This window comes from Xyrauchen texanus, chromosome 46, assembly GCF_025860055.1.
Source record: "Xyrauchen texanus isolate HMW12.3.18 chromosome 46, RBS_HiC_50CHRs, whole genome shotgun sequence".
In the NCBI taxonomy this organism is placed as follows: domain Eukaryota; kingdom Metazoa; phylum Chordata; class Actinopteri; order Cypriniformes; family Catostomidae; genus Xyrauchen; species Xyrauchen texanus.
The window spans coordinates 13,879,162-13,897,234 of record NC_068321.1 but is presented as its reverse complement, the minus strand read 5'-3'; the positions used below and the strand labels follow the sequence as shown (position 1 = coordinate 13,897,234).

At 36.0% G+C, this 18,073-nt stretch overlaps 1 protein-coding gene across 1 annotated transcript in view; it reads right to left on the bottom strand.

The window, feature by feature from the left end:
- The window catches only part of immp2l (inner mitochondrial membrane peptidase subunit 2), a 116,345-nt gene that overhangs the window by 86,725 nt on the left and 11,547 nt on the right, over positions 1–18,073 (bottom strand). Inside the window, exon 3 of the mRNA XM_052120236.1 lies at positions 17,787–17,890. Coding sequence (XP_051976196.1) covers positions 17,787–17,890 — 104 coding nt within the window. The remainder of the gene's footprint in view (positions 1–17,786; positions 17,891–18,073) is intronic.

Below are 18,073 nucleotides of genomic sequence, written 5' to 3'. Positions count from 1 at the left end.
TACATTTTAAGTTCAGTGGCAGGCCAAGAAAACATCTTTGAAAAATCAGATAGCTATCAGATTACCTCAACAGATCAATGGAGAATGGAGAATTGTCAGTACAGGTCAATAGTCAAAATCGGGGCTCTTCTGAATCTTTGGGCTGATGATAATGTGCAACATTAGATCTACGGCATCTGCCGAAACGAAGACATAATCAAGTATATTGTCGCCAAACTTACCAAGTTGTGTATCCATTGCAAAACAGAACAGGTTCGGGGGAAAAGAAATTGCTTACACATTACAAATCTGTGTTCATTTCGAGGGCTATAGTCTCAAGAGTCTGATATCTCAGCTTGACTTTCCCTCTTACTTGTGAAATGGGTGGGGTGTGAGATGTTGGCACCACATTGCAGGGCTTAAGGCCCAATGGTAACAATGGAGATCGATTTTTATCTCGTGGTTCAAGGTTGGAAGCTATTGGCCCCAGCTGACCAGTGATAGCGCTGGCTCACACTGGCCCAAAAAGCCAGAGCCCGAAATGTCTGTGACATGAACAGTGCAGGACAAGTTATGCACCAAAGTTGAATACTTAGGTTCAAATCACAAACCTTAAGTATAAGCAATAAAATAGGGGTGCATGCTAATGAAAAATCAAAAACAAGTCTCATTATTGCTAAAGTACAAAAAGTTGGTAGCAACAAAGCTTTATGAGCAATATCATGAAAGTCTTATTTTTCTGCTGTATTTTACACTGCGATGTGAGAAAGTAAATTGACATTTTCAATAAAATGCAGTTTACAAGAGGTGTTGCTGCTAACATATAAAGGTCTACTAACTTTAATGCTTATGCCATTTCATGAGATACATCCCGCAAACAACTGCACACGGTATCCTGAAATGACTTAGCCTTAATGCTAATACTTATTAATCCATTTTACGGCAAAGCACTTACTCTCCGACATTAAGCTTTCCGAGACTTTGTAGACGGCGTCCTGCTCAATAACTGTGGTTTATGACAGCACTTCTTAGTGATTTCTGAGGTGAAACTGGAGATTTAATTAAAAAAAAAAAACACACATTAAGTGTCTTTTTCCAATAACATCCAATACGTGCCGGCTGTCAAAATAGCTGCCTTCCTGGCCTTGTGGCATTAACTATTATTGAGCTTATTACATCAATGCCTCTAGTTCAGTCTGTCCTCATAAGAAACATGCTGTGACTAGTTTACAGTTGGAAAGACTTTAATCAGCCCCGTTCCAGAGCTGACCTCCACAAGATGTGCAGAGTCAGGAGCACAAGGGCCATCTTTCTTCCTCTGAAGCTATTAGTCAAAGTCACGTTTGCCCATATTTCACCTTGGCCTCCACCAGCTGCCATTAACTGCCTTTTTTTGAAAAAAGGAATGGATGGACGAGCACAAATCAATTAGTTAATTACAAAGGGAGCTCAGGTTAGATGCATTTTGAAATTGTGTTTGTATTACCATGTCACGTCATGGATGAGAACGATGTCAGTTAATGGTGAAAAATCATCAGAGAAAAGATTGGCAATGTAGCAGTAGGGTGAACAAATCTTCTTATGTGTCTGTTTGGTTGATGTAAATCAATGCAAAATGCTACAAATATTCAAATACTAAGTTTGCAAATACCATTTAGTACAGTATCTCTCTCCCCGGTGTCTGCTTTTTTTATAGCCTCTTAAATCTAGTGATGTCCGATTATTGACCAAATTGACAATTAATCAGTTATGTACTGAATCATTAAAAAGAATCAGTTCACAAATCGGACATCACTAAACAAAAGAGGCTATTAAAAACACATGCAAGCTTACATTTGAAGATTTGTTGCATTTTGCTTTTTGCTTTCATCAAACAAATGGACAACTGATAACATTTGTTCACTCTACTGCTTTTGTGTTTGTAAATCACTCGACAAGGGATGAGGTGGGAACAATATTGGGATTAATTCATATTATTAATAATTGACATTAAAGTGGCTGTAAGTGTTTTTCTTTTCATGGAAAGGTATGCAAGCAATTTTACTACTCCCTGAAAGCTATTAAAGAATTAAGTGTTCTGAGATATCTCACCAGTCTCTGTGACAACTCTAGACTCTGTAAACAGCAAACAAATATGTGTCCGCAGTTTGCGTACAATGACGCTGTCTACCTGTCAATCATTTTGTAAGTTCTGATAATATTGTAATTGCAGCGAATTGAGGCATAATGCCACTTTTATGCCATGTTGCTCATAAAAGTTGTCAGTTGAAGGTGCAATTTTGCTGCTGTTGTTTTTGACAACTGTTTCTGCTTGTGTCTTTCTCAATAAAGCTCATTTGGTATCTTTGGAGTGGGGGGTTTTGGGGAAAAGGGGTGTGGCTAATCCAAAGGCTCAGTTTGTAGAAATTATGGAACAGCTAAAAACACTTACAGCACCTTTAATAACATTTAGAACACTATTCTTTACAATGTTGTTGCTATCAATAATGATGGCACAATAAACAACACAATCTGATGCCAACTGTACAGTATAACTTACTAGAGAACACTTTGTAGTAAACAGAAATATTCCTGTCTTTAAAGATTTCCTGTTTCAGTAGCATTCCTAAATTAAAGGCTTATAACTATAAGGTTTGGTATCATTCTAATGAAATCTCATTTATCTGAGTTAAAAAAAAAGAACGAAAAAATGATAAAAGATGTTAAAAATACAACATCTAGCTCCCTCCAAAGAAACCAATTCTAAGAAATATTCTGTAATTTCCACGGTATCTCTCAAACTTTGGCAGGAGAGTGTGAGAAACTTATAAATGTTTGTTTTGTACTGTGTCAGCTATCCAATTTAGCACCTCGGCAAGACTAGAAAAATCTGCAGAAGGAGCTTCCATGCTGACTGGCAAATGATGAGGACAGAAGAACTGTTATGTTCCAGAATAACAAGGGTAAGCAGTGCTCATGACATATATCACATTGACTTTACTCATGATATTATTCAGCTATTGTGTAACACACATCAAACCAAGTGAAGGCAGAATTTAGATGTTTTTTGGCATCTGAAACAAAAGCAGTATGCAGCAGAGATGTTTAAGAGTTGGCTTTTCGTTCCAAAAACAAGATCCTGAGGCAATAAGCAACCTTAATTTAATCTAAAACATAATTAAAACACTTCCCATCCACAAAGATAATGCACTAATTAAATTAAATGCATGCAAAGTAATAACCATTTGAGACAATTCCATTGCCAAGAAAGATGTTCGGAGGACCGTCGACTTATGTCCCTGCAGATGAAAAATGGCAATAAATAAATTACCCGCCATTAAATGTGTTTGCATATTGACTAGAAATTACACAGTGAGCAGCTATCAAGACACATACTGCAGTAAAGGCGTGGATGATCTTGCCTTCCCTCAACAGGTTACCTTAGCAACAACACGAGATGAGACAGACTGCACAAATAAATGTGGTGGAGGAAAAAGACTTGCTTGCTATAGTGCTTGACAGATTTAACACTAATTATATATTAAACAGTCTAGACATTGAATACGGAACAAAATTCTATAGATTAATTTTTCAATAGAAGACTTGGCAGGGGGGGAATGCTTACTTTTGCACATCGATACTTCTACACCTACACGCATTATTGGGAAGGGAGACCAGGGCTAGTTGTTGCATTTTGTATTCTTGTGAATATTTCTCAGGGTAGGTTTATTTTTGAAAGTCTATTTCTGTATAGGCACGTACCATAATACCTTGGCTACAAAAAGGCGGTTGAAAGTTCCCACCATTATTGAAAATGTAAAAAGATAATTGAATACACAATGACACAATTCCGGAACATGTTGTCACACTACTGTTTATGGTTTACAGTGTGGTTTTATTGAGCCCAATAGCTTTGACGAAAATATGATGTTGGAATTTTAGTTTAATGGACAGAATTTACAAAAAATATTACCTAATTTAAGAGGGTTTTGAAACCAATATGCAAAAATCACCTAAAAAAAATTTGTGTAAATGCACTTTTGAGTAAAAACCTTACAGTTACTAATATATGAGCCATGATGGAAACTATCTTCCCTGCTAAAACATACATTACGACATCATCCCCGATTTCTTTCTGGATTTAGCTTAAAAAATGGGTTAACGCTATCTAGCGGGGAGGCGGCATTGTCAATGCTACAGGCATCCAAATTAGACTGGTAAGTTGGCTAAATATTTACAGCCACTCGAGAATTGGATGAATAGTGAATTGGCGTAATGGAGCCCATAGAATCTTTCATTCACCGAGACTAGGGTCAATTTGTTTCCATTGGGATCATCACAGCAAAAACAATGCAACCAGTGTGATGAACGTTTGGCAAGGTGCTAAGGTGTCTTGTATGGAGCCTCACAAGGCAAAGCTTGATTTACTGGTGGCTAGAAAAATACCTGCAACATAAGCTATAAGTAGAGACCACCTATAGGCATAATGACACCCATAGGCACACAGATCGGTCTCTGTTCAAAATTGTTAATAAACATCTAGGGTTTGGATGGGAGGTAAGCACCAACTACTGAAGCTTTTACAGTATTCGCTGAAGACAGCTTTGGTGTCGTATAGTTCATCTCTCTCTCTCTCTCTCTCTCTCTCTCTCTCTCTCTCATACACAAACACTGTTCATTTAGAGCAGGATTGAAAAAAGGCCCTAAGCTATATTTGAGCGCAAAGAAAAATGTCTTTGGAAGTAAAAAGAAGATCAATCTTTATCTCCGAGCTGGGGGACTGTTTTTTTGTCTTAGATAGCTCTGAGGTAATGACAGAAAAAGAGTGTGCAAGCTCAAACAAGAACAATGCAATAACGAACACAATTTGTCAGCTCTATTGCAAAACCTCTTTTAGTGAGCAGCCTTTTTGCCTACTGTCTACAATATACAGTACAGACGGCTGGCTCATTAAGACCTCTGCATACCTTCTATGAAATCGAAGAACGAATGAGTGATGCCATTTAGAACAAAAACATTTCCCAAAAATAAGGTGTTTTTGAGTTTGTTTTGGTGGTTAATAACAGCTCGCATGGGTAAAATTTTAGGAAAACCTCTTACCGGCTGCTAACCACCTTCTTACTGCCATTGGTCCATGTAATCAGAAGGTGTGAACTAGAGTTGCACTTACATTGAGGCAGGCAGCTAATCCCATTCATGGCATTCAGTCAGTCAAGATAAGTCAACATGAACACACCGGTGTGCAGTTATTAGCGAACTGGTGCAAATTCACCTACATCTGTATGATTGTTAGTGTAGAGACATTTTCCAAAAACATGTGATGCATTTCTTTTTATTAATCTACAAAAGGAATCAAATATACTCAAATACTCTTCAGTGCCCATTCAGTCTTTGTTTTATACGCTGCTTCACTCATGTGCACTCTGCAGCGAAAGTCATTCACACATATGCCCAAAGATATGCCTCACTTATCATCATTCTTTGGTCTGTATTTTTCCCATTAACACTCTTTTATACACCAATCTTTGCAGCTGTATCAGTGTTGATATAAATTACAGTAACAGAATGTAACTGGTGCACATTATGGCTGCATATAACTTGTTAGCATATTAGCGTTATAAATTCAGAATGCAAACAAGACAAATTGCAAATTTTCTACTGCATATACAGTATATTACTTTAGTTTAAATCATTATCGAGTGGTTAAAACAGCATCTTTTACTGATCTTATGCGAATTGTACTCATAGAATGAGGCATGAAGTCATTGATAACACATTTTAATGTCATATTAGTTGATGAATAACATGTAGTCTTGAGCGACCTCTAAACGCCTCTCACAGCAGTGTGGTGGGTGTCTGAATGTTCTCAAATAGTATGCTTTTCAGGACTGAATGAAATTTAGGGTTATTTACAACTAACTTTTCTCTTGCTTGGTCCACATCTTGGATTTCGTTTTTCACTTATCTCATTGCAATGCATTGTGGCAATGACTTCTGCATGAAGCATACATGCAATGTTGTCTTAGAATCTGGCTAAAAGAAGTTATCTAAGGAGGCAGCATCATTTGGTTGCCTACCTTTGTAGTACCGTTTAGATTTTGAGTGTGGCTATATCTTAAAATACAGCCTACACAGGCAACTCACATGGTTTTGTAACCGAGCAAATGTCTTTATTTGCCAGATTAAAACATTTCATTTCAGATGTTTCAAAAATTGTAATTGTCTCTAAATACTGCATATTTCCCAAATCAAGGAGGTCTAAAAAGCATGGAACTACATTTTTGGAATTCATTAAAATCTCTGCTATCTTTTTGGCCTCAACCCTTATTGTGGATGTCTAAGACCAGACGGTAATACCCCTAAAGAATATCTTTCTCATTAGAAGCCTAGCATGTTGACACTTCATCTTTATCTGCTATGCCCACATCCCCCGTCTCGCTCGCACTCATTACCATGGCTCCTCCAATGCGCTGACCTCCCAAGTGTGACAGGGAATTTAATACCATTCGAAAAAATGAATTGTAACAGTCCTGATGCTGATAATAAAGTGAACAGTATGTGAGCGCAGGAGCGCAAATGCCTGAACCGGACTGAATCAGTGTGACCTGACTGTAATGAGTGCTCTCTAACTGCTGAGGGACAGAAATATGTTGCTGCCATGGTGACGGCTGCACCATGTATTGTGATGACGCAGCTGTTTGAGTGTTTGAAAGGAAATGTGACTAGTACATCTAGAGAAATAACACAAATACCAAAGACTCATGATGCAGATGTTTTATGTTTTGTGCTGATTTTATCTGAGCAAATTATTGAGAAACAAACTGGGGAAAAAACGTATAATGTCACACAAAACAAATATAGAAATATTAATGAAAGGATATACGAATTCCAAAGGTTTTAAAAATGTTTTTATATATATATATATATATACACACACACTCACCTAAAGGATTATTAGGAACACCTGTTCAATTTCTCATAAATGCAATTATCTAATCAACCAATCACATGGCAGTTGTTTCAATGCATTTAGGGGTGTGGTCCTGGTCAAGACAATCTCCTGAACTCCAAACTGAATGTCAGAATGGGAAAGAAAGGTGATTTAAGCAATTTTGAGCGTGGCATGGTTGTTGGTGCCAGACGGGCCGGTCTGAGTATTTCACAATCTGCTCAGTTACTGGGATTTTCACGCACAACCATTTCTAGGGTTTACAAAGAATGGTGTGAAAAGGAAAAACATCCAGTATGTGGCAGTCCTGTGGGCTGAAAATGCCTTGTTGATGCTAGAGGTCAGAGGAGAATGGGCCGACTGATTCAAGCTGATAGAAGAGCAACTTTGCCTGAAATAACCACTCGTTACAACCGAGGTATGCAGCAAAGCATTTGTGAAGCCACAACACGCACAACCTTGAGGCGGATGGGCTACAACAGCAGAAGACCCCACCGGGTACCACTCATCTCCACTACAAATAGGAAAAAGAGGCTACAATTTGCAAGAGCTCACCAAAATTGGACAGTTGAAGACTGGAAAAATGTTGCCTGGTCTGATGAGTCTCGATTTCTGTTGAGACATTCAGATGGTAGAGTCAGAATTTGGTATAAACAGAATGAGAACATGGATCCATCATGCCTTGTTACCACTGTGCAAGCTGGTGGTGGTGGTGTAATGGTGTGGGGATGTTTTCTTGGCACACTTTAGGCCCCTTAGTGCCAATTGGGCATCGTTTAAATGCCACGGCCTACCTGAGCATTGTTTCTGACCATGTCCATCCCTTTATGGCCACCATGTACCCATCCTCTGATGGCTACTTCCAGCAGGATAATGCACCATGTCACAAAGATCGAATCATTTCAAATTGGTTTCTTGAACATGACAATGAGTTCACTGTACTAAAATGGCCCCCACAGTAACCACATCTCAACCCAATAGAGCATCTTTGGGATGTGGTGGAACGGGAGCTTCATGCCCTGGATGTGCATCCCACAAATCTCCATCAACTGCAAGATGCTATCCTATCAATATGGGCCAACATTTCTAAAGAATGCTTTCAGCACCTTGTTGAATCTATGCCACGTAGAATTAAGGCAGTTCTGAAGGCGAAAGGGGTCAAACACAGTATTAGTATGGTGTTCCTAATAATCCTTTAGGTGAGTGTGTATATATATATATATATATATATATATATATATATATATATATATATATATATATATATATGTATGTGTGTGTGTGATTTAATTTGTAATTATTCGATTTAATTTTAATTTCATTCAGTAATTCAATAATTAATTTAACATTACATTTTAATTAAATGTTAAGTATCATTTAAAAAGTAGGGCTGACTTTTTAACACGTTAATTGAGTGCAAATAATTATATTTAAAAACTTGTTAAAAATGAAGCATGTCTGTGATAAGGAATATTCCTACCATTGGAACAATACAAGTACCACCTGTTTTCAGCAGGGGCAGTAAGAGAAACTCCAACTCGTAAGCAACGCACAGCTGTACAGAGAACAAAAGCTTGACACTAGCGACAGCACAAGATGAGAACACGTCCTTGCATTCAAACACAGCTGGATGGAGTGCAATTCTAAATGCAGGGTAGGGCTGCACAATTAAATCGAAAAACTAAATCGCGATTATGATTATGGCTGCCACAATTATGTAATCGTGAAAACTGACAATTGCAGCATTCAATTTAAGTCTGCTCCTGTTGTGTCAATGGTTTCTATTTACAACATGTTTCTGCAGCGGTTGAGTATTCTAACCAATCACTTAGATTAGTCCTCCGTCCTATCTGTAATGACAGCTGCTCCTAACGCGCAAGTTTTAAACCGTCTGAATGCCCAGAAGCTTGCTTTATGTTCTTGCTCTGTTCACGCAGCACACATAAATAAATACTGAAGAAACATCACCTGACACTTGAAAATAAGCTGTAGAAAAAGAGAGAAAAGCACTTTGTAATTATTTTGGATTCATTGCATATTGCACCGCTCGCTTTGAACGTTGATGTTAAATACACTGCAAATGAACAACACAACAAAACTAAAATGCTCCCGTTCTAATCAAGACACAGACGCGGTGTAAATAATTGATTTATTATGCTAAATTAGACAGCTTTGTTTTTAATGAGTATTCGTGAGAGTGCAGAACATTGTGTGGAGCATCACTGAGCTCACGTTGAAATGCAGATCTCAAACAGTGTAAACCTGCAGTGAGTGACAGCAGTCATTGTAATGGGAGAGTTTGTCGCGTTGCTCGATTTCCGTGTACAGTTTATTAATGTAATAACAGTTTTGTTTTGTCATGTTAATAAGTAGGCCGATGTGAATTTGATTTGTACAAAATAGCAATAAAATAATTCAGCTTAACTGTTATAAGTGTGTTTTGGAGGTGTAGCCAAAATAAAGAATATGGCATGAATAGCATATTTCAGGAATCGGCGTCATTGTTATCGCGTCTGCTCTTATAAGACCCATTTGCCACGCAGCTGGTATTGGTAGTTTTTACATTTTCACAAATCGCACAAACTCTGATCGCAAATGACTGTTTTTAATTTCCAAACTGCAACCACTGAGGCCAAAAATGATCTAACGATGACCTTACATGAACAAGATCACCACTGAAGATCTAACGGGATGAGTGGTCCCCTGTCTCGCCACCTAAGTGCTTACTGAACGCAGTAACTTGGTCAATTTAAATCAGATGTTAATAAGTTTGAATATTGAATATGCCATATTATTTACAGTACGTGGACTAATAATTTAAGCAGTAATTTAGCAATAATTCAATTTATTCTACACCATAGATATCAATTTACAACCATTATAATTTGCCTTACCGTAACAAACATTATTACAATATAAAATACAATACAATATAATGCTTAAAAGAAACTGGAGTACAAGCTCATATCCACCATTGAAATCTGCTACACTGAAGAACCACACGGTTGCTTACTTTGTGACGTCACGTAATTACATTTTTTAATCAACATTAATAATCGCGATTACAATATCAAGAGCAATAATCGACAATTATGATTTTTGCTATTATCATGCAGCCCTAATGCAGGGATCTCAAGACGTGTTTTTCTAAGTTTCAAACTATGTTTAACTTAAATCTAAAAACGCTGTGTTTATGACGCAACACAACCAAAGTGATAAACTACAAAAGCATCAGTCTGTCACATGTGTACATTGATGCATCCTTAGAAAAGCCCTCATAATCAATCTATCAATCTTGTTTGACAAATTCAAATGCAAAATGGATTCTTGTGGACTGTAGTCCAATGATAGGCTTATGTTCAATAATACAGAAATTATATATTTACCACTTTTTGTATTGTATTATCAATGCTGTATACTCATCTGCCACAACAATGCAATGAATTTTAATTATCTGAATGATTATATTTATAATATATATTTATATTTAAATATAAATATTTATAATGATTTAATCATTACAGTACATATTGAATCATTAATATCTGAGGGCCTTTCTCAGTAAATATTTATGCGATTAATTAATCTGCATATAATGTAATTAATTTGATTAAAAATGTAGTCGATTGACAGCACTATAATGTAAATAAAATATGCAAAAAATTATATATAAAAATTTAAATAAATATTAATTATAAAATGTAAAGTGTAATACTAATAATATATAATAATTATTCAAAACAAATTTTTTAAACAGAAATAGTAAAATGTAATTATATAATTTAACTACTCATTTAATAATATAATTTATATTTTAATAAAAAAGATTTCTTAATTATATATTTTTTACATAATCTATATTATATAGAATTATATGATTCAGATTAATTAACATGTTCAAAATGTAAATCATTAAAACATTTATAAGTAATAATGTTTAATTATACATTCCTGTTTATATCAAATGTAAAGATTTTTATACATATCATTTATTATATATATCTTATTTACTTTGTGAAGGAAGATATTCCTTCAATGCACAAAATATTTTAAGTATAGATAATTAGTTCAATACATTCTGATATCTGCAAGACAAATTTCCCTGTCTTTTAAATCCAGATCTTCAACCCCATGTCCCGAATATGTCAAGGGCCTATAACATCACCCACTGATGTTGTGGGCAGAGCCTACAGTTCATGTAGGAAACTTACAAAGCCAGTGGTAATTAATTTTATACTATGGCTCCTGATAACAGTAAGTGCCAGGGAAGCCTCTCTGATGTTTGTCCAATTGCACAGCTTAAGAGCAAAAAAATATATCTACTCCAATCACATGCAAAATATCCAAAAGGTATTATGGCAGACTTCTAAAAGCTATGTATAAATTTTAAAAGCATTTTATGTACTAAACAGATATATTTGCATGAAGGTGACTAATGTAGTTTTCTACTGAGATTAAAAATTATATAATAATCATCTTAAATAGGACACTGCAGAAGTCTCTGTATTGTTAACTGCAGCTCTTGGATGCACATTTGCCACTGAGGTAGACTGTCTCCACAGCAACAAATGATCTTAGATGATTATTATATTCAACCAAATGCAGCACATGGTTGATTTAGAGTCATGTGACCATTTTGGTACTCTAAGGGGCCGTTCACACAAAGACACAGCACACTTTAAGTGTGCATGGTGTCCTTAAAAAATGCAACGTTCATGGCACAAGACATTGACAAAACAGTGAGATGCATCTCAACAGTCAAAGAGTATAAAGCATGTTGACCAAATCTTCACCTTTTGTAGACCAAATAAATCTCTTGAAATATCACAATATAAATGTCTCTCATATATAGTATATTTTTCACATATATATATATACACTTTCTTCATCTGTACATCTGTTTGCCTATCTGTGACAGCTGAAGCATGTGTGACAATGAATAAGTTATTTTGAATTTGTTTTGCAGAAACAAATTTAATTTAGAAAGTAACTTAAAAGTAAATTAATTAGTAAGGTTATTACCTTATCGATGAAGTAATCAGAAAAGTAATCTAATATTTTTGAGAAGATGTTTTTAATTTGTAGTGGATTACTTTTTAGTAATTTACACAATACTGCCCCAAGATCTGTCAAAAAGATGTCATGCAAACCAAACACACACACAGAGAATACCAATTCAAAGTTATTATTATTTTGGGGCAATAACTAATCTTTTACAAGCGAATTCAAAGCTTTGACTGCTAAAGATGATGGACACTTGACCTCTTATTTAATTTGTGTGGCTGTTCAGTAGAGAAAATTAGTTTTAGAGTTTCAGAGTTCCCTACTTGAATAATTGCCGCAAGCCAAGAGGCTCTGCAAATTAAACATTTTTAAGCAATTCCTCCTCTCATAATTTCATTTTCAGGGCAAAAAGGGAAGGTTTGTGCAGATTAGACAAAAAAATAAGCATTACAATAGCTGTGGTCAACTTTCAAAATAAATAAATATGAAAGCAGATTCATATTTTTTAAAGCTGAAGTGAGTAATTTTTTCAATGTTGAAATACTTTTCCTATTCTAGCTTAATATGCAGCATCAACCATGAATAAGCCATTTGTAGATTGATTTTCCTGAAAAAACTTTCAATACATTGCTCTGTTTGTTTGAGCATCCCCTTTAAACCAATAGTTTTCTATCTGTTGGTCTCTGTGTGCCTTAAGAGTTCCCTGAATCTGCTATTTCTACTCTAACACTCTGCTGTGACAATTTCCCAGTCATCAAGAGCTGGTTGCACTAACACTGCCTCACTGATTATTGCAGCTATGATGAGTCAAAGCATCAAAAACATGAAGACAATAAACGATAACGATCTTCAGCAGACAAAACCAATCACATATACAGTAGCGCGAGACTGATGTTAAACCCCATGAGAAAATATTGTGCAATTGTGAAATGGCCATTCAGTGAAAAAAGCTGAAAACAAATCATGTAAATATGTGATATTTGCTCCATTGGTTACTTTTCTTGTAAGGTTCTGAAAAAATTGATAACAGCATTCCCACACATTTTGACCAAGGAATTTTTCACTGACTTTCCAGTCCTTTGTGATTACTGGATAAGGATTAGTCACAAATTACAATTTTGAAGTTTAAAAAAAAAAAAAAAATTGCAAGCAAATAGGTTATTTATAAACACATAAAAACAGAAGCATGTTTGTCCTGAAAGCAACTCAGAAGCTCAGAATTTGTTTCATTAATCTGAGCTAATTGCAAAATCTTTCAGTTATGGGCTTCATCCAGCACCATGAAGTGTCTCTGAGGACACACGAGCTGTCATTGAACTGGTTTCCATGTAGATGGCTAATTACACACAACCCAATCAAGCCCCAATGAGATACCATTTGCTGGCCAGTACACTTCAAAGAGGAGCAGAAAAAGAGAGAAAATGTATGTGGTGTGCTGTGATTCAATGGGTATTTGTCTGCTCTTTGTCAGCAATCAATGATTTTAGACAAAAAGATTTCATGGCACTATTTTTATCAAAAGAATGCCAGGGAAGATCTACTTTTCACTTTGCTCAAAGCAAATGGATATGTATAAATATAAATTTGTCACACATAATCTTTCCAATACATTTTTTCTATATATTCTAAGTATATACTTGTATGTTTAAAACAAATTTAAAGTTTTGTATATTATATATAATAAATAAAATTCAAGAAATATTCCCTGACAACAAGTCAGATAATTTTTAATATCTTATAACATTTTGCTTCTCAAGTAAATTAATATTGTTTTAAGGATGTTTAGATATCTTTACTTAAAAACTAGACAAAACATCTGATTAAGAAAATGCTTCTTTGAAGAGCAAGTTTATCGACTGCTGTCTGAAGTTGAGGAATGTTCTGTAAATAAGATATTACTCTTTAGACTGAGAGATTTCCTTAGACAACTTTTGAAATGAATCTCAATTGTATTTGCATTTAAAAGCACAACTCAGTTAATGAAATCAATATGTTCAGATTCTGACAGCTGCACTTAATAAAGAATCTTATTTCACATACAAAAACTTCAGACTGCAAACATGTAGGTTTAGTTGTTCCAGTTTAGATAGTTATATGAGGTCTAACACTATAATAAAAAATGGTTCAAGATGAAGCGTGTACATTTTGCACCACTAGTGGCACCAAACAAAATGTAAAAATAATGACCCTTTTCAAACAGGCTTCCCAAACTCTCCCCCATCTGCCATTGGTCAGTTATACATAGTCCCACCCTGAACTTATGCCATTGGTTGAGTCAATGTTGCTGTGTCGGTCTGGTTGCGATGGTCAAACAAACAGATTTATGTTTTGAAAGTGCCACAGAGACACAATGTTTACCGTTTAAAAAACAGACACTACAAACCGCTTACTTAAACTGAGATACGTCTGTAAATTATCTAAAAATTGAGAAATTACACACTTCACCTTGAAATTGCAAAATATAAAACATTTATGATTATGGTTATATGGACCTTCAGGTTGTTCCAGCACCAGTACTGAAAGTTTGGTTTCCTCAGTATTAGCATGCAATGTTAGCTTTCTTCCTGGTTGCTCAGAAAGGATGAACATTATGTTCCCAGCACAGTGAATTCCCAGCAGGGGAAGAGTGCCATCTTTGGGTAATGATGAGTGAATCTATACATACTCTTTACATTGTTCCCAACATAGCACTTTAAACATAAACTAAAACCATGTATTTGTTTAAAAAAAAAAGGTATAATGGAAAGACTGTGTATTGTACTTTGTAAGTGTCAGTATAAATAAGCAACATCACATGAGCAAGAATACTTTTGAATAGAAGCGTGACAGTGATTTGGCTGCAGGCAGCAGCACAATTTGTGAGTATGATTTTGTTTTTACTTTTTCTACAGTAAATTACATTTCAGACAGAATATGGCCAGCCATTTTGTTTATTTTTGCTCTGCTAGCAAAAATTACATCAGGTTAAGGATGCCTTTTTAAAAATGTAGTAAACAAAACCCAAGTGAACAGCGATTATATTACTCTGATGAATAATTTTGCATAAATGAGTCCACAATCCAATATTAAAAGGGATAGTTCACCCAAAAATATAATATTGTTCCAAAATGATATTGGAACACAAATGAGATATTTAGCAGAATGTCAAAGCTGCTCTGTGCCACAATGAAAATGGATGGAGACCAGGGACAGCTATGACTGACCTTTATTTTTTGGGTGAACCATCCTTTTAAACTTATAAATCAGGATGCAAGAGAGTAATTTACTGAAAAACCATGCTATAGTGGCTTTAAGCCAATAACCAGACCAAGTTTCTGAGTTTCACCTCATCTGCCAGCAACCTTTATTAGACCAGCCAGAGTCAGTGAACACAGTCTATTGGCCTTTCAAATGTCTAAAAGCCGAACAAAGTGCTTGATCAATGAGAATTTGCACAAAGTAAATGCTTTCTTTCCACCCTAGTGCTTCGAAATACAGACCACACATACAAGTGAATAGGAGTTACCTGACTGGAGTCTAGATAACAGCCGTATGAACCCCTTCACAGAACCATGTCAAAAGCCACTTGCTTTTGAGCACCGCATTCAGCTATATCAGATGATTGCTTCCCTGCCAATTACATGCAATGACAGTAACCCTTAGAACAGAGAGGACTCATTATCCCGAGGAGGATTCCCCTTGAGTTAGTGTAGTCAGACTGGCACGGTTCAAGGTCAAGGAGAACTGTGTCAGATTAGAAAGGGACCGAAATTGTCCAATTAGCACTTTTGAGGGATACAAATATCTTTGTTTGGATGAAAACCCTGTCAGTGGCAATTTCCTTGATGTGGAATGAGCTCTTGTTTTGTCAAGGCTTTTGAAAACCTGAGTGGAAGGTCTCAACATGACACTTGTGGTACAGGGCAGACGTGTAGGCTGAAATGTACAAATAAAAGACATTTATTTTCTGTCAGAAAAGTATCACACATGTCAATTCTCAGCAAATAAGACAACTTCTCAGACATTTTAGGCCAAGGTATAAAATGGGTTGCCAGAGCTGTCAGTTCTATTTGTTGTTTTGGTGTATTTCCTACTGAAACAGGAGGCGGGACCTGTCGAATGGCTCGTCGCCCCCTTTTTTTAATAGCCAATAGGCTTTAGTTTACATCGCAGCACATACACCTTTCCACTGTGCTGCTCATGTCAGAGCCGCTTACCCTGGAAACTGAGAACTGATCTCAATACCAGCTCGCTTTTCTGTTGACTTGAGAACTGAAAGATGATCTAACTGACAACATTAACACATGACCGGCCCACAAACAAGCACAGAACATCGCAGTCTTTGCTTTTGACAAGGCTGAAGCTGTTGTGCATATCCAATATAGGTGAATGGGAATCGAGTAAAACAACACAATATTTCAATGTTTTGAATCACAGTATACTAAATATAAAAAATAAAGAACACTTACTATGCAGAATAATCCAAGATACCTTACAAAAACTACCTGCTTTAAAAAATATTACTCACGTTTCATTCAGAAATGATCACCTCTAGAAACATTCAGGCATGAAATGTCTCGAACACAACCGCATATACACCTTTTATCCTTCCTTCTTCAAAATGTTACAAATTTAAGCCAGCAGGCCCATAACCATAGTACTGTAGTCTGGGGTAGGGAAGTGGTCCCCAAATTATTTTGGTCATGTTCCCCTTGAAAATAAGAAAAACTTTCCAATTCAAATGTTACTACGTAAACCTGTGTTCAGTGTGAAAACAAGTAGGTTAGCCTAGGAAATATTCTATGTTCATAATCAATAGATGAGTGTGCTGTAAATTTACCACAAATCTACAGTACTCTATACAGAACATTTTTGTCCTGAACATCACAGATGTTATCATAAAAAAAACAACAACAAAAAACTGAAGGCTTATATGGGGGTGAATAAAACATGAAGAGTAATGTGAACGCCTTTTTAACCTTTTCAACACTGCGGACCCCAAGGCAGGTCCAAAAGGGGGCATTATGTCATGAAAAAGTTCACGCTTAAAACGTTTAAGTCCTCATATACATAAGTCAGGCATGCGTGGTATCGTTATCAAAGATAACCAACTCTTCTACATTTATGTTACATAAAATAACAAAGGCCTGAAAACATTTGCATCACAAATCAGCGCCACCTAAAGGCAATTCATATGAAAAGTCTTTCAAATAACACTCAAATAGACAAATAATATATCAAATGCAAGCTCTCATTCTCAGGAATGCAAATGTACATGTTATTTTGTTGCCCTAATACCACAGTTCGAAAGATTTTCTAAAGCGCCAGTTTTAAAAAATAAAAAAAAGAAGCAATTTTTTGCTTGCCAGTGAGCTTGCTTTTGTGAATAATCCCATGTTAGATCTTATATGTCCAGAAACAAAATATGCAGTCCAGCAGGAAAAGCATTCTAAAACAATCATTGTAAATATGAGTTTCGACAATTGATGATAAAACATAAAACATCTCAGGGGAGGATCTCAGCTTTCTAATGACACCTAGATTGAGCTTCTAGTCCACACAGAGGCTGAGATATTTGATGAAACATTGGGGGTGGCAGATTAACTGAAAATTAAACTGAATGTGTATGGACGAGCACATCTGTGAGGGCTAAAAATATGTTAGAGTGCCACCAATGTATGCCACCGTACTTGCTGCCATCTAGTGAAATAAAATGAGACATTTTGGAGGGAGATGGAGTGAAAAGAACCAGAATTACATGCTTACAAATCTAGGAATACATCAACTTTTGGGGGTGTCATGAAACAAATGACGTTAAAAACAGGGGGAAAGGTTGGAAACCACTATTTTTGACTGTTTTGAGGAAAATTGCACATCTATAAATGCAGTTACTCACAGAAGTGACACAATATCTCCTCGTTGAACCCGGTAGTTTCTCACACTCCATCGGTTGAGGAGCACAACGTCAGGCGACACCCCTCCATCTGGATTCAAAGACGGCTGGAAATATTTCAGACCACACAGTATTAGTCTAGATGGTTCTCAAACTAAACTTTTATGGTGTATTAACTTTTTCTTTTTCTTCTTTACATGTTCAAATTTGCCTGTGATTTATTACTTTAATCCTCCATTCCAGTCCCAAAACTACTTTTACAATAAACTTTGTCACACAAACTTTTTCCT